Source organism: Drosophila willistoni, assembly GCF_018902025.1.
Source record: "Drosophila willistoni isolate 14030-0811.24 chromosome XR unlocalized genomic scaffold, UCI_dwil_1.1 Seg143, whole genome shotgun sequence".
In the NCBI taxonomy this organism is placed as follows: Eukaryota; Metazoa; Arthropoda; class Insecta; order Diptera; family Drosophilidae; genus Drosophila; species Drosophila willistoni.
In genome coordinates, this window is record NW_025814056.1 from 7,503,004 (window position 1) to 7,526,569 (window position 23,566).

General features: G+C 36.8%; 1 protein-coding gene across 1 annotated transcript in view; it reads left to right on the forward strand.

Annotated features, from left to right (window-relative positions):
• The first annotated feature begins 1,692 nt into the window (after positions 1-1,692).
• Positions 1,693-23,566, forward strand: part of LOC6645552 — a 65,023-nt gene continuing 43,149 nt past the window's right edge. Inside the window, exon 1 of the mRNA XM_047011915.1 lies at positions 1,693-2,479. Coding sequence (XP_046867871.1) covers positions 2,344-2,479 — 136 coding nt within the window. The 5' untranslated portion in view covers positions 1,693-2,343. The remainder of the gene's footprint in view (positions 2,480-23,566) is intronic.

Sequence of the window (23,566 nt, forward strand, 5' to 3'; positions counted from 1 at the left end):
AGAAATTGGTCAAGTATACACAAATCTATGTGAATATATATATATGTATATAGGTATGTATGTATTCAATATGTACATACATGCAGATCAATATACATGGACACATAATGTCTGTGTAGTTTTATACTTATTTCCATGGCTTACTTTTAGTACATTTTAGTACAACGTCTCTATCTCTGTGTTTTTATATTTGTATTTGTGTATGTTGTGTGTGTGTGTGTGTGTATGTGTGGCCCAGTCACGTTTTCATTTGGCTTAGTTTTTGTTAATATTGTTTGGTATTTTTGGTATTTGTTGTTTGTTTGTCTCGTTTCTCGTTTCGACTTTTCTTTCGATTTCTCTCAACGATATTTATTTATTTTGCCCGCTTCGTTTCGCTTTGGCAAGTGCAAAAGGCAAATATTGCGCATACGCCGCATATGGCCTTCGGCGGCGGGGACTGACCGAAATCAATAGAAAAGTAGCCTCTAAAATACATGGATCGCTGCCGTTAGCTCTCTAGCTAGTCTATTCCCTGATTTCAGTCCCTGCCCTTTCTCACTCTCTCTCTCTCGCTCTCTTGAAGCTAACCGAGAGGAGTTCGCTGGACAAACACAAACAAAAGCTGAAAAAGAAATTACAAAAAATATTGTGCAGCATACTTTTAGGAAATTGCTCTGGCAAAGCTAATATAATTTTCTCGTTTTGCTGTTTTGCTGGCAAGAGTTTTCACAATTTTCTCCTATCAATATTGTTGTTTATCTTCAGCCTCCTCCTTTTTCTCCCACGCCCCCACGCTCCACCCAGCCCAGTCGCCTCTGCCTTTTTTGGAAAATCAAATAAAATTCATAACCTTCTTTTTTTTGCGTTCTCTCATCTTACACAATTTTTTTTTCTTTGCCCAAATTCTGTCACAGTTTCGGCGTTTCGAAACATTCCCTAACCTTCCTTTTGCATTGCATAAGTTGTAAAATTCAGTTTAAGTTTATCTCTCTCTTCTTTTTCCCTCTCTCAATACGTGAGAATGTACAAATATCAATTTCAAAGACACAAATTTCATTTGAAATTGTTAGACAATCTTCAATGAGTAACCAAATACTTTGCAGGTAATGGGATGCCATTGGGTGGCAATGGGATGAATGGTAGGGGATTCTACTTGAATGGTATCAAAAGTAGACCCAATCAGTAATTTAAATTTGAAATTATATACTTATTGCAAAAGTAAATGGGCACTGACAGTTAAAATTCTCAAATTCATATCATCAATTGTCTGACGTCTCGATGCGAATATGTGAAATTTGAGGCTCAAAATGAAACTGAACCAAAAATTACCAAGGCAATGATGAAAATGATGATGAAGAGAACAAATACTTCTTGATAGGGCCCAAAAACATGAATTGAATATGAAATGACTGAAATATTTAAATAGTTGTGTATTGTGGGTGTGTAGTCCGGATCAAAACTTTAAATCATTTGGTCAACTGGCAAAAATGTATCAATATTTGATACATTTTTGCAATTCCTTTGATAAACAAAGAGAAAGGCAATTTTCATTTACATTTCCATGGAGACACAATCTAGAAACTTTTCCCATCTTTTTTCTCTGCACTAGTTTTTTCTCTTTTGAATGGTAGAGAGAATTTTGTGCCTTTTTCTAGTAATTGTTGCTGGATTATTATTATTAATATTTCTTGTATACTTTTTGTTTTACAGAACAGAACACAATTGCTAAAAATGTTCAATCATAGAAATTTAATACCAAAGATGTGAACAAATAAAGAAATACAAATAACAAACAAACATATACATACATAGAGAGAAAGCAAGCAAGTAAACAAGAAAGCAAGAGGGAAAGAGAAACGGAATAAAAAAAAAGTGCAAACCAGTGCAAACTAAGAACAACAAAAAAACAAAAAAAAACATCAGAAGAGAAATGGAACTGCAATATACAAATCATAAAATAAAAGAAAAATTCATTTAAATGCCAAAAATAAGAAATTCAAACATTGAAAAGTAAATGCAATACGATAACCAAAACTGAATAGAATCGTATCGAATCGAATCGAATCGCATTAAAACGAACCGAAACGAAACGAATCAAAATAAGACATCATCAACAACATCATACCAACCAACACCATCTTTTCCTTCTCCTCCTCTACTTCCCCTCTTCTACTGCAGCGCCCACAAAAAACACGCTTTGAATGTGCTTGAGTGAATTGAATGCAAAGAAGATCCAAGGAGAACGCCAAGCGAAGACATCATAACAAATAGTATATATATTAAATATATATACATACACACTGAGTTAACCAGAAATCGGTGCAACATTGCGTCAATATCATCATTAACCACATTGGCAACATGTTGCTGAGGCGCTTACAACAAATCAGCAACGGCGGCAACAAGACGCTAATCGGATTTCAATGGAACCCCAAGGGTCTGCTGCTGTTGCTGTTTAGCTTGGCAATTGCCATTGGCCAGAGTACAGCTCAAATTGGTAAGTTTTACCTTTTTCCCTACGATTTCTTTTTTTTTGTTTGTGATGGTCTCTACTTATATTCTAGCAAATCAATTTAAATCAAGAAAAAAAACAAGATAAATTACACTAACAGTATAAATATGGGTGGGTCGCTTTTAGATAGAGACAACTCTTTGCAATAATTACAAAAATCCCTTGTCAACATTTGCACAAATCAAAATTTGAAAAAAGAATTTCATTTAAAATGCAAATACCAGATGAAAGCCAGACACACACACACACGCGCGTCTAAAGATCCAATTTTCTCTCTTCGAGAGAGATTGAAGTGCACACTAAAAGCCGGCATATGCCAGTAAATACATATAGACGATATCAACATACATATATAGTCATAACAATTTCATTAATTTTTCTCTTTTTGCCAAGAGCGGATGGAAAAAGTTGTCAATTTGCATATTCAATTGCTATATTCAGTGTAGATTGGTAGTCCAGACGGACCCCACTGACGACTACCAACGACGATGACATGGCAACAGCAACAACAACACGTCCGACTCTAGTCGACTCAACTCAACTCGACTCGATTAGAAGTGGCAAATGCCTAACTGACTGACTCTCTGTTTGTTTGATTCATTCATTGTGCCTATCTACCTTACCCAATTCTCTTTAGATATGCACATGTATTTTGGCCATAGTTGAACTCGAAATTGGTTGCAGTTGGACTTTAACTAATTGAAAGTGTCATTCAATTTTTGTTGTTATTCTTGTTGTTTCTGTCTCTGCTTAATTCATGTACATAATAATTAACTACAATTTGAGTTAACATCCTATAGAACTTGCCCCACATCAATCTGTCTCTACACGTTTGTTAAACAAAATCAACGAGACAAATCACAGACATATTGGCATTATCGCAAATGTTACACGATTATATGTATGTATATTTATATATATATATTTATAGCATTGACTAATTCGAACCACCTGCTTTCCGAAAAGCAAAAAAAATAAGGAAAAAAAACAATTTTCTTCAATTCAACAATTGAAAAAACGTAACGGAAATTTATTTCGCGAAATTCAAAGCGACACATCGTCAAATGTATCTTTCATTTCCCTACCATCCCCTCCCCCACCATCTCTTACGTTTGACTATGCATGTGTTGCTGATAATGTTAATGCTGTCAGTTGCTGTTGTGATGTTGTTGTTGTTGTTGCTGCTGCACATGACATTCAATTGCCACAAATCAAGATAAGACGAAGGCGAATAAGAAAAGCAGAGGCAAAACCAAAGCCACAGCCTGTCTTTGAAAGAAGGGGTCTGGGATATGCTTGGAGAAGCAAATTGTAAAAGGCGGGGATGGGATGTAAATGTATATATATATACATATATATATAGGGTTTCAGCTAACTCGGAAAATGTTCCTTTTCCCTTCTCTCCTTCGCTCTCTCTCTATGCCAACACGTGCCAATTGTTGTTGCCTGTGCTGTTCTGTACTGTTCTGGCTATGCTTTTGCTTCATCGTCTTTGTTCCATTTTACAAATCACACACCCACACACACACACACACACATGGGGCACGCACACACATAGATGAGTATCTGTGTGACAACATCACATGCTGCATTGTATTGTAATGTTGATAACAACATAAAATAAAATTTGCTGCCTGTGCGTGCTTAAACTGGAATGGGGTAGAGAGGTAAGAGGAGGCATGGAGGGACGTATGGTGGGCAGATGGGAGTCTCTTACGCGTTTGTGCTTTTTGACTTTTAAAATGTTTTTTAAATTTAACTGGATTTAAATGGCAGCCAGAGAGTTGTTAAAAGCTGATGACTGAACATGAGACACATAACGAGGCGTATACTTGATGTAATTTGTCTTATGACAGCCAGTTGACATTAGAACGAACTGAAAAGGAAGAACCGAAAAAAAAAACAACAACAACAATAACAACAACAACTGATTGAAGAGACACGAAAAATGACAAAAGGATTTTGAAGTAGGACAAATATTATCTAATTGCAATCAATCATTTATCCATTGGATATCTCTTTCGCACTCTATCTCTCGTTACCCCATCCAATCCCATCTTGGCAATCCAAAATTATATTTATTAATTAAAGCTTAAGATTTGTTTGCTAATCTTAAAAAATTATTAGACATGATGAAAATGATGATGAAGAGAACAAATGCTTTTTAGGTCAAATGGCACTAAATTAATTTATTTTTCTCATAATTTCGCAATCGGAATTTACTTATTAATTGTTTTTTCCTTCATTTTATGTTTATGTCTATTTAACACTTTTTTTTCACCCCTTTTTAATCCCTTTGATTATTTTTTCTGATAATTTATTGTCTAAATATAGATCATAAATTTAATAATTGCACTTTTCTTATACAAATATATTTTGAACTCGAGCTATAGCTGAGATTGTAGACAAATTGACAAAAAAGACATTTGTCAAGCACAAGATTTATAGATTTATATATATATTATAGGTATTTATGATCTGCATCATATTTTAGAACATATATCTGATATTAATGTTTAATGAGCCGTCTAATTCTAGACATTAAAATTTACCAAGAGTTTTAATAGGTTTTTGGAATTTTATTGAAAATAAATGATATCGAATTTGACTTTGCATTTAGTCTGGTATTCTGGTATTTATTGTGCTAATTATTGTTTAATTTGTGTCATTCATAAATGAATATTTTAATTTACTAACATTTTGTGCTTGAACCCAACAAATTGGGTTTATTATCTAGAACCTAAAGGGTCAATTAGTCAACATGAACAGCTTTTTAGAAACGACATCATTCAAAAATTGCCTCGTCTTACTCGCATTTCATTAAATGTCTATAAAAATAGCACAATGATATAACAACAACAACAACAAAAACAAAAACAATACAACAGAGCAACAAAAACAAAAATCGAAAATGCCAAAACATTTGTTTCACACAGAAACAAATTTTTCTGATGTTTCGTTGTAAATTCTGTTCAAGTGAATGCTCGAAAGGAAATGACAGAGGCAAAAAACGGGTGGAGATGAGGAGGATGGGGAAAAAAGTAGAAGCGTAAATGTTTTCTTTTGATATTATTTATAGACAAATTCATTTTGTTCGAGCAATTGAACAATGTTGTTTTTGGGTTCATTTTTTTTTTTTTTTGTTTTGGCTTTTTGGGTTTTTCTTGACGCTTTTCCATTTTCCATTTCAGACATTGGCAATGGCAATTGAGCGCAACTAACCATTAAATACAGACTATGTGCTTTCCCCCTACTCCTATCCTCACCATTTTACATGTGTATGTATGTAAATATGGTCATGTTGATCGGCATAGACCAAAAAAAAAAGAGAACTGAGAGACCAAACTATAGCCAGATGTTGTCATATCAAGTTGTCTTATACAACAACAAAAAGTAGAATATATAATGCACACTATAAACTAGGCAAAATGAAAACTCAAATGAAAGTCATAAAAGCATAAAAAAAGCATCAGAAAGGGCCGTAGGATGAAGGGAGAAATATGCAAGAATAAAACAAAATGAATGGGAAAATGGTTGGCAAGCATTTTCATTAAGGCAAGATGGCAATGAAGGAATGGGGGGGGAGGGGGGGGAAAGGACGGGACAAACCAAAGAAAAACCGGCGCAAAAGTTTGCACATAAAATTTGCTTTTACGCTAAACGTGTGAAGAATTTGCACCACAAACTTCTTTTAGCCAGTTTATGCGCTTAGAATATATATACAAACATATCTCCCTCTATATATACATATACAGATATTTATATATATATAACCATTCATACCATCTCGGTTTTTTTTTTTTTTTTTTTGCTCTGTACCGCTATAAAAATGTATAATGAAAACTTTTGCCTCATAAAACATATTCAGATGACGAGCAAGCCGAGAAGGCAAATAAAGTCAGGCAGTCAATGGTAGGGGGGGGTGATAGGGGCAAGAGGCAGTGGGAAGATTATTACATTTGCCTCGCCATTCCTCTCTCTCTCTCTCTCACCTCGACGGCGACTCTTGTTATCTGTCCAACACTCCAAGCTGGGTTTCTTCCCATGCAACCAAGCATGTTGCAGGTCTTGCAGCAGGCAACTCTCAGATTTTTCGAAAACAAAGCTGAGAAAAAAAGAAGGAAAATGCACATTCCACAAATGCATTTCTCATGCATTTTTTTTTTCTTCCATCGTTTTGAGGCGCAACAAAAAGCCGAAAGAGGAAATGCATATTTAAGTCAACAGCAAACATCAACAACCGGCAAACAGCGCCCTAAGAATGAGTCGTATATACATATTCCTCTATATGTGTGTGTGTATGTGTGTGTGTGTGTGTAATGTTAATTTAATTAAATCAACTAAAAGCGACAATGGCAACAAGAACAACAGCAACACTTACCTTCCTACCAGCTCCCCTTATCCAAGCACTTTACCCGAAATAACCCGCAAACAGCAGCAACTAAAAACAATCTTCACTTTCTCACACGAAACACCTGCAATGCTGCTGCTAATGTTGTTGCTGTTGTTGTTGTTGTTGGCGTTGTTGCCGGTGTCGCTGGTGTGTTGTTTTTTGTTGTTCTTGTTGGTTTTATTGTTACCTTGCGTGCAACATTTCATTTCAATTGCTTAGCTCGCCCCGTTCATCATCAGCTAGACCTCCCACTCTTCTCCCGCACTTACTTTCTCTCTCTCGCTCTCTCTCGCTCTCTCTCTCTCTCTATCTCTCTCTATGCGTCTCTTTCGTTTTTAAATATTTCAATGAGTTTGCTAGGCAATGTGGCCCGACCCGACCCACACACACATAACTCTCGCCATATTCTTAATATTTTCTTCTTGTTTGTGTTTTTTCTAGTCACATTAGCGCTTTGTTGTTATTGTAGTAATTAATTTGGCCAACTCTTTGCAACTCTCCCTCTTTCTCTCTTTTCTGGCATACCCTTTCTAAGAAACCAAACCTCAATTGGGTTGAATTTCAATTATAATCCTCAAACAGGCAAACTATTTGTAAGAATGGTGGAATATTTTGGCCAACGCGGATAGAAACCATTTGCAAAGTTTTTTTGGTGTTCTTATTTAGGCCAACATTTTCCACCTTAGTTAGAGTTCTGTATGCACCTTAATTCGTATTTGTTCTTAAAAATTATGGTCGAAACTTTTCCAAAACTGAGTTTTCCTAAAAATTGTTCATGTATTGAAGTTAGAGTACAACATTTTCGACCTTAAAAAAGTTTACAAGTCGATTCGTATTTCTATTTTTATGTTCTCCATCCGTCTTATTTCTTATTTTTTGTCGTAACTCTTATCGTCAGTTTTTTTTTCTATTTTTTTTTTTTTATTTTTGTAATTATTATTTATTTTCAAGGGTCAGTGATTTTCTGTCGCTGTCTGGGTCGCATTTTTTTTTTGTATTTTCTCAGTTTCTGTCCATTCTTGATTCAATTCCATTTTTAGCGTGTGAAAACGAATGTTGTAGACTAAGTAGATTGTGTTGAGACAAAGAGAAAGAGACTGAAAGACCAAAGAAAAAAACAAAAAAAAAGGGAGATTTAACAAAAAGAGCGGATAAAAAAAATGAAAATCAAGAAGAAGAATTGCTTAACTCAATAAAATGAAAATTGTGAAATTGTTAACTTGTTAGGTTGTGTTTGTGTGTGTGTTCCGCCTTTAATCTCCCCTTTTTTAGCCCAGTCATGGCATCCATTTAAGAGCTCATATATGTAAAATCGTGGAGAGGGGGGATGCCACCGTCAAAGGGCAGGCTATACATTTTCTAGTTTGCATTGGCACAGTCCTCTATTCTGCTCCTTTTCCAACTTTTCCTACTACTCCTTCTTCCTGTTGCCTTACCCGCTTTTCGCCTTTGGTCGCGACAACACAACAAGCTCATCAAAGGCCAGAATAAAGAGGGGAGAAAGAAAAAAACTGTTGTACAAGCCACAGGGCAAAGGGCAGGACAGGAGAAGATTGAAGGCAAGACTTTGTAGTAGTAGTAGTAGCAGCAGAGCTGAACTATATGCAATGGCAACAACTAAGCAAAAGGAAAACTATGCATTTTTGCAGTTTTTCACGAGCACCAGAAGCTGATGCCCAACAAATGCTAATGAACAGAGAAAGACAGCAATAGACAAGTTGGCAGAATACAAAAAAATAAAAATGAAAAACATTAAAGAAAAGGGAACTAACAATAAAGCCTTTTACATGCTTTTCTCATTTTTTCTTTGCCTTTTCATTCATTCAGATTTTTTTTTGCGCACCCGCCCAAGTTTGCTAAATTAATAATTCCAACTAGAGCAACAAAAAAAGAAGGGAACCAAAAGCGCAAGTGCATAATTAATTAAATAATAAGCCAGACAACGAATAGAGAAACGGCCTATAACAACACCACCCATTTTTCACCCACACAAACACTCTTTATATACATACATACATACATATTGGCCATCCGCCTCAACTGCAAGTCATTACATTTAAATTTTATGATCTTGTTTTGAGCCATGTTTTCAATGCAGCTCGTTATGTTTTCATGGACTGCATAAATTTTTGGCAAAACTCAGACAAAAGGCAACTCATTTGTAACAGTTGTTGCCCCCACACTCCCGCTACCTCCACCCCCCTCCCACCACTATCCATACATTTGTTTTGGGGTAAATGCATACGGCAACATAATTAAAACTGCGTGGCAGTTGGAAAACCTAAAACAAAAACCAAATTCCAACTAAATTTCGTTCATTAAGCAGAGAGTCAAAAAATGGAAAGAGATGAGCATGTGCATGTGTATTAGAAAGAGAGAGAGGGTGAGCTACACAGAAACATAACTACATAAATGTAGTACATAAAATCCACAAAAATACATAACAATATGCCTCTATGCAGAAGGAGGCGGAGCATAGAGAACGAAAAGTGCATAATTAATGCATTAAGACAGTGATGGAATGGGCAGGCGGGGTGGGGGAGGCATTGGCAAAAACAAGACAAGCAATTTGCAATTTGTTACAGATGTCATCAAAGTCGATTTGCATCAGACGCATAAAAAGAACCTCATCAATGACATATGCATGTACTTCTCTCCGCCCATTCATAATGATGACGAAATTTATGATTTTGATTCAGTGTGCAATGTTAATTTGGCAAAAATTCATAATTAAATTTGATTACATATTGAGAATCAACAGTCTAAATATTCAGCTACGAATCCAAACTTTTCAATTGGATATTAAATACAAATGACTATATAAGTACATATGCATAAAATAAAATTTGCTGTCAACATCAATTCAATATCTGATGTACATTTCTTAGTTATTCCATCCATCTATTCTATATATGTATGTACATATATGTATGCTAAAAAACATTTTTAGTCAGGTTGTCTGAATAAATTATAAACTTAAAAATTGTTAAAACAAATTCTTAGAATCGAAAATATTAATATTCTTAGTCCATTTCCTTTTTCATTTTATTTTATTATTTCCCAAACAAATTTTGTGGTAATCTTTTGTCTAATTTGTTATAATTTATCTTCATTCGCTTATAAACTTTCGAACTTTATTAATCAGATCAGCATCCTGTTTATGTTGGCTTAATTTAAAGGCATAATTTCATATTCATTTGAACAAAATTATAACAGGCAGCAATTGACACTCTATTTGTTTTCAATTTATTTAGCCACCAGATGATACATTGAAGTCTAAATTGTCACTTTTCAATTTACCTAGATTAATTTTACTCTTTTATATAATAGAATATATTTAGATCGCAAAACTTTGAGTGCCTAATGTTGAAGCAATCAGATAAATACCTTGAAATACAAAGATTGAGTCCACTCATTTAATAAAGTGCCTTATGGTGGCTCTTGGCTCATGGTGTAGTAAGTCATTTTCGGTAGTAGTAGTACTTACAATAAGTATGTTTGTCTATATTTTAGTTACTCTGTTGCTGCAGTTGTCTTTGTGTATATATCTTTTCTCCATTCTTATTTGGGCAGTCTTGGGAGCCGTAGCTTAGGTGGAAACCCTCTTAAGTAAACCAAATTGCTAACTAAGCCAGCCGAGACCCACAAAAGCAAGGCAAAACTCACAATCAGCCGCCGTTTTGCTGAGGCTCAACATTTCACAATATTTATTTAGCTTTTTTTATTTTTCTTTTCTTTTTTGGTTTCTGTTTTCTTTTTTTTTTGGCTGAAGAGTATAAAAGAATAAAGTTAAAGTCGATGGGGACTCTGAACAGAGAGAAAAAGAGAGAGAGAGCTTAATGTACCGCCATATTTGGGGGCTGTGGAAATGCCCCCGGGGATTGTCTAGAATTACATATTTTCTCATGTAGAAAAGAAGGCCGGGAATGGAGGTGGATAGGTAGGTGGGTGGGTGGGGGAAATGGGTGGAGAGGACGAACGCCCTCTGCTTGATAAATTCCCGTTTTGACAGTCGAATTAACCTGTCATGTTTGTTATTTCTGGGGGTCTCTCCACTCTGTCCCAGTCTCTTAAACTCTCAAACTCCATGGCATAGCCAACTCCGCTCTTCACTCTATGGTTTTTGTGGTAAGCAACAACCAAGAAATCAAAGAAGAACAAAATAACGTTGCCTGCTTTGTGGCGCTTAGACATGGACAATAAACCAGCCAACATCCATGAGCAGCGCGACGTCATCGTATATGCAAAATGGCTGAAAGCAAAAACAACAAAAAGATAGAGGGAGAGAGAGAGAAAATAATAAAAATCAAAAAGCGCATTTGAAAATTATGCGCTAAAGTTTTTTGTTTTTCTTTTTTCCTTTTTTGAAGTATGACTATCCACCCCCTACCTCACCCCGTTTCTTGTTGACTTGTCAGAGACTCACATTTCCGCTTCTTTTTTTTGGGTTCGTGCGGGTTCTTGACATTGCATAAACTGTCATTTAGTTTGTACAACATGACAGTTGGCCATTCATTTAACGCTGAATGACACACTGAGACCATGCGAGAGGGATATACAGAGAGTAAAAGAAAACGAGATAGAGAGAGAGAGAGACAGATGAAAAAAGAGACAAATGGAATACTGTCTAAAGATGCTCAAGCATCGAAAGTCAAAATCTCCAAGTTGCAGCTGAGACACATGCAGTTCCGCTGCCTTTTAAGATTTAAGATGAGAAAATTGTAGTAGGGCAGTGTCAGCATAAATTAAATGATCCTCCTGTCATTTCCTCCTAAGACCCCCTTCGTCCCCTCATGGAGTTTCCTTTCTCACTGCATTCCTTGCATGGGGCACACGCACCTGTCGCACCTGCTGCAGCGAATGGCAACGTTGTGATTCACAAGTTAAATGGCTGCATTTCTTTTCACTCAAGTTGCAAATATTTGCTAATGTCTCTCTCCTAGGAACCAGCAGCAAAGCAGCAGCAGCAGCAGGATCAGGGTGTGTGGGGTGGCGGGTGTAGTGTCGGAGCTCATGCATAATGGCCATGTCCCCACCACCCGCCACCACTGCCACTGACATTGATAAAATGCAGCGCGTTAAACAAATTCTTGAGGCGTTCATTCGTTATTTCGTTTGTTTGTTCGTTTGCTGCAGTTCAAAGTTGACATTGTTGAGATTTGTTACCTTTGTTTGTTAAGGGGGAAAAAAAAAGAAACTAGCTAGTCGGGCTTAAAGTTTTGAAATATCTTCTTCGGTTCTGACCAAACCAAACCGAAAGAAAGAAAAGAAAACCCTTTATTTTCTTAGTAAGTAATCCAATACCAGTTAACCCAAGTCGTACCCAACTCAAGTGGTACGCCCATACCCTCGCAACCAAAGTCAGTTCAAATCTATGCTCATTGTCCTTTTGCTTGGTTACAACAGTCTCAACTTGTACAACCTGCCTGTCTTTCTCCCCTCTATACCAATCTCCCCCTCTCGCTCTATCTATCTGCTGTCACCCATCTGTCTATTTGCCTGTTCGATAAACGGGTTGGTCGCTTTTTGCAACATGCCACAAAATCAATGAGCATAAAGTATTTGCAAACAACAACTAGGCAACCAAACGACCTGCCAGAGAGTCGCTTAGTCAGTCAGTCTGTTTGTCAGTTAGTAAGTTTAGCCAGTCAACCAACTGTCGACAGCAGTTCGAACAGTTGGCAAATTTTGAAAGTGAAATTTAATACTTTGGAGACGCTGTCCACACATTTGCTTTGCTGCTTCTGTTTATCACCCATACAACATGGAACATTTGCTTCCAAAACAACTCCAGGCCACATCTATGGCTTCCCCTTCTTAACGCAAACACACCGTCCCTGCACCTCCTTTTTGATCACTTCTGCTTACCCTTTTTATGTGGCTCCTTGATTGCTTCTTCCGTTGCCAACTTGTCAGGAGTTGCAAATATAGAAAATCTGTCAAGTGATTAACCCTGAAGCAACTAAACTAAACCTGAAGTAAAACATTCGCCATAATGTTTCATAATATATTATGCCCCTTCTTTTTGGTAAGCTTTAATATTTTTTGATTACTTTCTTTCTTTCTTGTCTTTCTCTCTTCCTTTTGTTAATTTTTGTTTTTTTGCTTGTTCGCCTGTTTTTCAAGTTTTGCTTTGTCTTAATCGCTTAATGAATTGTGAGGTTTTCAATTACAACGGAAATTATATTTTGTATACTTCCGCCTAAAAATAAAATAAAAGATTAACAAGAGAAGGAGGAAAAAGGTTTTGTGTATAAAAAGGATTCTTCAATATTAAGTTTATGGGAGATAATTCAAATCAGTAAACTCTTAATGTTTGTTTTGTATACATAGATTTACCAAACTTTAATGATTGTGTATTCGATTCTTAATCAGGACTAATTATTCATTACTCGCAATTGAACGATTAAAAGTATAGTTTAATTTCCCCAATGGTTTCGGTATTAGAGAAAGGAATCATCGTTTGACGCTATGAGTTTTTCATTAAATCAACATCAAAATCACTTATTAAATTTATTATATATAGAATAAAATAAAACTTAGTTATTGGAATTTGTTTTGTTTAAATAAATACTTTATTTCTGTGAATAATTTTTTTTTTTTAGCAGATTGACCTATCTAAAAGCATTTTATATTTTGCCGCATTGTTTCTATTGAATGACTAATGCCCACCTAAGTTTATTTTGGTATAAACAGCACAGAACGAGAAATACAGAGACAGAGTGAGAAATAGCTAAAGAGAGATAGGGATACATGTAGATACTTTAAAAAGCTATTAACAGATTGCATGTGGCCTGCTTTGGGCACTTAAACAGCAAATTGGTTCAAAAGGCGAGACTGTTGCTGTTGATGATTTCCCCCGCCGTCGGTGGTTGAGAGAAAATATAGAGTTTTTGGTTGTGGGGGAGGTGAAAGGTAATTATAGCAACAATGAGTCACCAGCGCTCTACTTATAATCCTATTATACTCGTGTATATGGTATTTGTAAAAGCGTGTTCCTAAGCATGCATTGGGATGGTCCTCCCGGGCAGTACTCTCTGTTTAACCATTCCACTATTCGTTATGTCTTTAAGTTCTTTTCATTGGTCTCATCTCTCTTTTCTTTTTGCTTTTCTTTTCTCTTATCTACCATCTTATTGTAAATAAATCATTTTCACATTTTCAGTCTAAGAGCTTAAGATCCTGCAAAGTCCAAACCCAAACCGCATTTGTTGCGGTTACTCCTCTCCTTGCCTTGCCCTTCTCATCACATTCTCGTTGGCCAAGCAGTGTGATATGTGTACTTAAGAACTTAAAAACTTAACCCCAACTTTTAGTTTAGTTTTCAAGTTGTGAAGTTGTCTTGCGGCTGCATTAAGTTTCCCCGTTGTCCAAGTCAAAAGGTGTTGTTGTCCGGCGCTCCAAAACGGAATCGACGACCAAGAAGTGCCGCAAATGTTGGGGATGCGGGTTGAATGTGAAAAGGGGTAGAGATAGGGAGGGCCGGGCCGGGCCGGGCCGGGCGTGCAGGCAGCTTTCATTTTGTAATTTGTTCAGTTTATATTTGCATTAATGCGACATTGTATATAAAAGTGAGAGAGGCAAACAACAAAAAAAAATCAACTTTTTCTTAACAACATTAACTTTCCCCTCGGTCTATCTGTCTGTCTCTCTTTTTCTGTCTGCCAAATCTGACAAAGAATTTTTCTCGTATGTAAATATAAATACAAAATGAGGCGGCAAGAAAAACAAAGTTCAAACATATTTAAATTAGGCCTGAACGCATTTTAATGATGATGGAAAGTTTTTCACTCTGCCCAGGATAAAAGTTTTTCCATGACAGCAGCAGCAACATCAACAGGAACGAGATTTTTCGTAGCTTGTTAGCGGAGTTCCATGTTGCTAGGAGTGACATTCTCCATGCTCAGTACTTTCTCTGTCTCTCCCTCTCTCTCTCTCTGTTTTTGAACTTCTCCTCCCTTGTCATAATATTATGTAGTATAATGTGTAATTCTTTATTAGTACAACTTTCTTTTCAACATTGCGTCAAACGTCAACTCCAGCTGCAAAATGAAGTTGTCAAGTCAGGCAAAATAAATACACTTGCAATATCAGTGGGTGACAAAGTTTTTGCTTTCAATCTTAAAGAGATACCGCCTTGATAATTTAACAGTTTAAAAGTAAAAACTCTTAGGGTAAATCAATTATTCTGTTTTGCAATTTGAGGGAAAGTATTCTATGCATTCAAGAAGCAACTCCATGCAATTAATATTTTTAATAGTGTTGAGTCCCTTGAGAGGCATTAAACAAAAATAGAACGATAAAACAAACTTAAGAATTGATTGAATTGACTATTTCGAATCGTAAGCTCTATCTTTAGTTGAAAATTCTTTAATCGTTGCAAACTTTCGACTACCGTTAATAGATTCTTTCATAACAGTATAAGAAATGATCAAGGACCTCAGACAGCAATATGGTCAGAATTGAATAAACAAATGAGTTAGTTTAATATGTTAGTAAGTCAACTAAGTAAATGAGTCTGTGAGTTAACTGAACAAGAGGGTTCGAGAGTGAACTGAACCATTGATTGAATGGGTATCAGCTAAATAAGTAAGTCAGTGAGTGAGTAAAGAAAATTTTCTGGTAAATACAATTGTGAGCTTGAAATGTTACCTAAAGACTTAAAATTGCAACAAAAAAATTCAATATACCTACTTTAAGAGCCTGGCAATATTTTTAAACTCTTTCCAAGGGAGAAAACGAAGGAAAAACAACCATAACATAAATAACAACCAAACAAAAAAAAGAGACAAAATCGGTCAAAAGCTATAGGGTAGATTCTTCATCTCTCTCTTTTTGATAGGCGGCCGTTTGCTTCTTGCGATTGTTGAATTTAAGCGGCTTTTGCTTATCGCTTGACATTTTTCTGACTTGTGCAATAGTCAACGTACGAACGAATCAACAAACCAACTGATATGAGGGCGTGGCAGTGGGTAGAATGAAAAAGCAAAGGAAACAGCAGCAGCCTACCTAGAAATGTGTTTCCTGTGTTTTTTTTTCTTTTTTATGTTTTTGTTGTTTGTTAACTGCACTTTTTGGGCCATGCAACATTTCACATGTTTGGCAGAGTTTGGGCCAAAAACCACAACAAAAGATTGCCAAAAGATGAGTTGCCCGGAGTTACTTTATGCATATACATACATACATACATACGTGTACATATAAGTATATATGTATGTATACTTATATTTATCTGTGGTAACTCATATGCATGAGATGTTGAGGTTGGGGGTGTTTGCAAGAGATTATGCAAGAAAGATACCTGATAAGTCTCTTGTATGTGTACACACACACATAAATATTTGGTTTTTTCTTTTTGCTGTGTCAGTCAAAAGAATTGAATTTAATTGGCAATATATAGATTGTCGTTACTTGTTAGCAAAAGTCTAAAGTACAGTCAATAAAACTTTTGCCTATGGTAATATAAAACCATTGACATCAGTAACAATGAACAACAACCAACAAAATACTGTCAAAGCGAGAGAGAGATGGAGAAACAGAGAGAGAGAAAGAGAGGGAAATATAGAGAGACGAGACATCCATACTCTATATGCATAAAAAAAACTTGTTCAACTGCAAAAAAAAAGGGGTAACACAACAGAGTGCAAAAAAAAAACAGAGAGAAAGAGAGATGGAGAGCAAGCGAGGCAAATGAAAAAAAACAAACACCTTCCCAGGAGCCGCAGCACTTAATTCGCTTTCTTATCAAAGCAGCAGCAGGAGTCCAACAGTTGGCCTTTACCTTCGAGCTCACCTCCTAGCCGCTCCCATCCCTTGGTGGTATAAATTGTTGAAGTGTTCGCAATTCACCACCAACGCAACTCAACTGAATTCTCTTACCTCTTCTTCTGGTGCTGCTGCTGCTGCTGCTTCTGCTGCTTTGTGTGGTCCAACAAAAAAGTTTTTTAATAAAAATATTAAATTTGCATATGTTGCTCCGAGAAAGGAGGAAGTCAAGCAAGACCAAGCCAGGCCAGAGTTTTGGGGTTGCCTTTGGCTACCTGCGGTAGGAACTGCTTCTGCCGCCGGAAGTGGTTAACCTGTGGCAGAATTGAGAGACAGAGAGAGAGAGAGAGAGAAAAACAGAGCGGCCTAGAGATATTTATTCGCCGTTTGTTTTTTTTTTCTTCTTTTATCTTACTTGGTGTGGATGTTCGCGTGGGCTAGACAACTCAATATGACCAAAGCATTTGCCAAATTAAGTTCAAGTGAGCGTAAGAAGACAAAGGTATAAGGCAGTTTCCACACTTGGGGGGGAAATTAACTAATGTCAAGAGTATTATTTATAAACTTAGTGTTTTACTACCATTTGACCTTATGAAAACAAATTGGCCTTTGCGTTTTAATTTCCTTCACATTTATTGGTAAATGTTGTTGATGAAAAATATTTATTAAACTGTTGAAAAAAGTTTTGACAAAAAGTTTCAACACGATAGCCACACACAGACAACACATGTCCATCGAATTCATAAATAGAAAATGAATTCATTTATATGTATGTATGTATAAATTTGTAAAGTCGTTTCAATTTCCTTCAAAGTCATGCCTCTCTGTCTCTTTGTCTCTCTCTCTGTCTGTCTGTCTGTCTTACTCGTTTTGTGATTGCAGGTGATGAAGAGGGAACCTTCGACCCAAAAGGACTCTGTGATAATCTAATCCAGAGTTAAAAATTATGTCACAGCACTCGGGAGACAAATTCCTTCTCATTTCTAACTTGACAACCTTCCCTCATCATCATCCCAGCGCGCCATACTCTTTCACATGTCTGGGTCATTTCGTTTGACCTTTTGCTCGTTTTTGTTGTATAAAGTGTTGAAAATGAAGAAAAAAACAAACAAAAAACCAACCAAGAGAATATATGTAACAACAAAACAAACTAAAACACGACAAGGGAGTCCTCACACAACGACCCACATTGCGGCTCTCTGTCCTCTTCATTTCGTTGACATTCCCTCCCGCTGCGTCAGTTTTTCACATTTCCGTTCCGCCTGTTCGTCCGTCCGTTCGTACGTCCGTCTGTTCGTTCGTTTGCTCGTTGGTCCCGTGAAAAGGCCAAAATGATGTTGTTAGACTATTACGGCTAACCATAGAGTCAACTAGTACCGATTCTGGTGGCATTTCACCGTCATGGTGAGTTTTCTACACAAAAGTCGATGCAGATCCAAATTCTTCTATAGAGTGTAGGTATTCTCATTTTTATTCATGACGTTGGCTATTCTAGGGTAACCTTAAGTCGGTGCTTTGAAATGTAAACGAGAATGCTTGTTGTTTTTAGTTTCTATTTTTGTTTGTTTTTTTTTTTTTTTGCATTGAATAAATTTTGCATGCTGGCAACACATTTGCCTAGCGACTAACGGAAAGGACTTGCCCCTTTTGCAAATTTAAGTTGCCCTTTTTTTACTTTTCCCGCGTAACTTTTCTTTACCACCATACCCCTCTCGCTCTCTTTGGGTCACCCTTTCTTGTTTATGTCATGTTACTAATGTTTTTCGGACGTAATTACACTTGGACTTTGAACATGTTTAGGTTTAAAAGTGTTCCTGGATCATTAGTTTGTTTTGGAGTTTGTTCTTTGTTGATTGATGGGCCAAGTGAATATATTTCTCCCCCTGAACTTCAAGTTGGCCAAAATAGTTAATATCTGGCATAATACATACATACAAATGGCTATATCAAGTTAGTTGAGTCAAATAAACAGTACATATGTACATATATCTAAATGACCGATGACTCGGACCAGGGTCGCTGGCATTCAAGCAAAACCAGACTAAACAACAGCAATTGCATTTAAAGTGCTCTGCCAAACTACCTGCAGCAGGGGTCAGAAAGTGCAGTGAAATAAAGCGATTGTTACGCTCCGCCTGGCAAACGGCTTGACGGCCTGACGACCTACAACATGAACTTGTCTAGTGGCCCTTTCTTTCTCTTGCCACCAGCAAGCAGCAGCAAGTACTAAAAAGTGACAGTTGTGATGCAGTTGATCCACGTGGGCAACGAACCGTTACATGGAATGCGTTCGAAAATATAATTATCAAAATGAAAAGAGTCCAAGAAAAGACAGAAAAACAGAACCAAAACTGAACGTAGGAATAGCACAAAAAAACTGCTATATAAGAAATGTTTATGACCGCATTGTTTGGTTGTTAATAATGCTAGAGAAAGAAAAAGAGAGAGAGAGAGAGAAACCAAATACTACATACAACCACGACTACGACAAACTGTTGCTCAAACCCTATAAATTTCAACACCTAGTCAAAAAAGAAAGACCAGCAAAAATGTTGCTCAGCGAATAGAAGAAAATGTAGTGGAAGGAGTAAACGAAAAGAAAACAGAATAAAAGGAGCGAAAAGATGGCAGAATATTATTGCTTGCTAGGCATAAATTCCAGTTTATTTCAGTTTATTTCGGACTTTCTGCTAATGCAATAATAACGTATATTTTATATGAACGCAAAAGTTTCAGTTTGCACATGGGCGTAGCCTCAAAAAGTATTTCAATAAGGAGAGTAAAAAAAGTAATCGGAATTTAAAAGGAAATAAGAGCTATTATGTTTTTTTTTGTATACTATTTATTCATTAATTGATTTTCAATCTATTTATTATACATTTGGATATTAATTAATGGTATCGAACCTAAAAATGAAAGGCCCATAATCAAAAAATGGCTCAACATTCCAAAATCTTTGCAAATCAAAGGCCATAAACGAATTATATTTGTTTTTAAAGTACATACACCAAATAAATAAAATTCATATCTTAAATCGAAAGACTTTTCCGATGTTATGTTATATAGATTTCAATTGCATACTTAAAGGAAAAAATTTGTCTTTGTTTCATCTCTAAATTAGATTAAGGACTACGTCCTTGTTTGCTAACATTGGCACACTCTCAACATGTGTGTCTGTATGTGTGTGTTTGTGTATGTGCGTATTAATTTCACACATTTACACAGCACTTTTATGTCTCATTTTTCTTTCTTTGCGGGAGAGAGAGAGAGAAAACAAAAAAAAAACAGAAAAGAGGAAAATATAATAGCAAACTTGCCTACTTTGCAAGAAGGCAAAAATAAAACACACAAGACGAAGTAGAAAAATACACCGAAAAAAAAGAAAGGGGGCAGAAAGAAAAAGTATACGACACGTAGGCCCAAAACGAAAGCACGAACAACTTTTTTGCACGTCTCAGGGGAACAGGGAGGTGACTTGTTGCCCCATATATGTATGTATGTATGTATGTAAGGATGTGTGAGTGTGTTTGTGTATGTCTTGATAAGAGTCATTTATTTGTGCGTGTGTGTGTGTGTGTGTAAGTTCTCTGGGTGGCAGCAAATTGAAATAAATCTTGACAAGTGCGTTGCGTTTAAGCGGCATGAGGACAAGGAACGAGCCCCAACTTCCCAGTTACCAGTTGCCAGTTGCCAACCCGCAGCAAGTTATTAACTAGGCTCGGACGCTTGACGTTCCCCCGTGTAGATTAATTATGCCTAGAGAAGACCAGCAAGCAGAAAGCCAGCCAAACAGTTGTATGGGTGTGGGTATGTGCTGATTTATATACACATACACACAAAAACACACACACACACACACACACACATACACACACTGAGCACATAGAATTGAAATAGCAAAATGGCCCAGCACTAACACCAAAAGCTGGCAAAGAAAAATTGACTTAATAATTTAAATGAAAAATGCTTCATCCAAACATTCGTTTCTCTTTGATTATACTGAAGCGCCGTAAAGGAAAATGCAAAAAACAAAAAAAAAAAACCAAACACAAATAGGAAACTAGTTATCCAGTTGGGTCCTCCTTGTCGTAGTGGCCAGATGTCATACTCTTAGTGAAAGCATAGAAATATCATATTACCGGGATCTAAAAGCAACACTAAATTTTAATGCGAATCACCTAACCAAACCACCCACATGCCCATGCCCCATACCCATGCCCATGTCCACCTCCATAACCATAGAAATATGTAGTAGTTGGGCTGTTGCTGGCATCAGCTGAATTCCGGTTTGGTTTTTGGACGCCTCCTGGGAATGAGGATAGAATGTGGGTGAATGGGTTAGATGGATGCAAAACAGGACGGGACGGGGGTAAACCATAATTTAATTTAATAACACAGGCAACAGTTGTTAGGCCTGTCGCTTAAGTGGCCAGAGGAAAAGGGTTTTCACCCTTGCCCACAAGTTGCATAGAAAACGAAGAGGTATCCAAAATGGGTAAAGGTGCTTCTTGTTGCAGCTGCTTGCCCCATAATGATTGTGGTTACAGCACTTAAATCTCAGACATGGCACAAAACAACAAAAACAAGAGCTACAACCAAAGAACAGACGCAAAAAAAAAAACAACCAAACACAAAAACAAGAGAAGCAAAACGAAATTGTTATGTATAAATTCCCCAACTCTCATGTAAAGTGGCATGACCCTCAAATGTCCTTAAGCTGTCAAAAATGAGTGTCGAACGAGGCATGTCAGTGACGGGGAATGGCATGGAAGGATGGACGGATGGAGGTGGGAAACAAATGAAACATAAACACAAATTTTTATTTTGTTACTTTTTCATCTCTTACTCACAATAAAATGCCACGGATTCGAGTCGAGTTGAATGAGTCGTCGTCGTTGTCGACGTTGGCGTCGGACAACTGACGGGAGGGGAGGGGAGGCTTGAGGGAAAAAGAATGGCAATATCTAGAGGGGTGTGAGCCGTGAACGTCCGTTAAGTGGCAGTTTCGGCTGCTGGCCACGCGCAACGCCATATTGAAATTATGTTGAGAGTCCGGAAACTGGGCACGATTTTTTTCATTCTTTTTCTTTGCTTTTCTTTTCTGTTTTTACTGTCAAAAATTGTTTGCCACCTTCCTGGGGTGGCGGTGGGGGTGTTTGGCAGGTCGACTCTCGATCCCAACCTACTTCTTGCGCTAAATCACTCTCTCTCTCTCCGTCTCTCTTGCTCTCAATGTCCCTCTCCTTGGACTGTCTGTTGTCTGGTTGGCCAACTTCTGCTTCACTTCATTTACATTCATTCATTCATTCATTCTGTTTGCATACTTTTAGGAGGGGGTGGACGAGACGCCTTGTTTATCAAAAAATTAAAGGTTAATTTTTTGTCCGAATTCGTTTGCTGTCATTTAATTAGCCCCCAAAGTACAACACCAGCTTAGACACTACGCTCAGGTATTCCTCCAATGGTTAGGGCGAGGGATTTCTCAAGTGAGGAATTGTTTTTCAGCTTTATTCATCTTTTTTAGCACTTGCTGTTGTTTTTTTTTTTTGAGGGTAGGAGGTGTTTGTCTGTCTGGCTGGCTTCTTTGTGTAGGCATGACCTCACGTAGGCTGTTTGTGGCGCTGCCTTTTGAATTATCTTGCATTCATATTTCCTTCCTTTCCTTTCCCTTTCCTTTTTTTTCTGCTTTTTGAAGCGTTTTTGTATGTAAAATGATGTCTATGTACTTATTTTTATATATTTTCACAAATCTGAATTTTAATTAGGCTATGCTAATTTTTGTGAAAGCGTCGTTTTTACGTGTTGTTGGTTTTGTTTGCGAATTACTGATTTGAATCTGTTTTGTGTGTGTGTGAGTGTAAATATATCTGATTTTCATTCGTTTTGTTTAGCTAAATTGTCTATTAATGAAGTCATGCTCTCTGATTTATCTCTATATCAAATTGAAAATTATTTAAAATTCTATTATGAATTAGTCAACAAACACTTAAATTGTTCATGAAAAATGCTAAACACATAAAAATTCAGATCTTTAAATCTTAAAGTGCTTTGCGTCTCGCATTTTTATGGAAGTTGGTAATGTCAATATCTTGACTAAATCTTTTTAGGAATTACTTTTGGGTTTCGACATCTTTTTGAAGTATGTCTTTAAGTTTAAAAATTTCATCAACTTTTCTGCTTTGCAAAATCTGCAAGTGTTTCGCTCAGTGTATACATTTAAGCACATGTCATAGGTAGAGCAAGCTTCTAGCTCTTTTTCTTCAATATGTCTCGTTTCTTTGTTTCGTTTTGTGCCCGATAATCAGCGCTATCAAAAACAAAGCACGTTTACGTTTACCGAACGTGAGGCGGGGGACGGTGAAAAGGTAAGCCAGGAACAAAATAAACAATGAGAAAAAGAACTACTTCTAACTGTTGGCAGACGTGTTAAACGCCTTAAAGTATGTGACAGAAAACACAAACAACAATGTCCTAAACGAGTAAGGGCAACAAGAACGAAACAAGCAAAAGAAAAACTAAAGAAATCTGATGGATAATTGAACTGAAATCCATTTCTCTAGTTGGACAAAAGAGTAGGCGTGACTCGGACTTTGAGGGCCAGACAGGGACAGGACAGCACAGGACAGGTGACCAGACCAAGACAGAGAACACAAGACGCCTACTTCAGGCCATAATCATATAGAGACCCTTATGGTGTGTATGAACTTCATAATGATGGTGTGGTTGTTGTTGTTGTTCTTGTTATTACTGGTGACCAAGGGGCTCCCAAGGGTCTTGCTCTCGAATTGCTGTCTGTGCGATAAGTGTCGGCATGTATATGTGTGTGTGTGTGTGTGTTTGTTAGCCGCTTGCCAACTTAATTGTGCTACTGGGAATGCTTACCAACATAAAAACAAAGAAAAAAGAGAGAACAA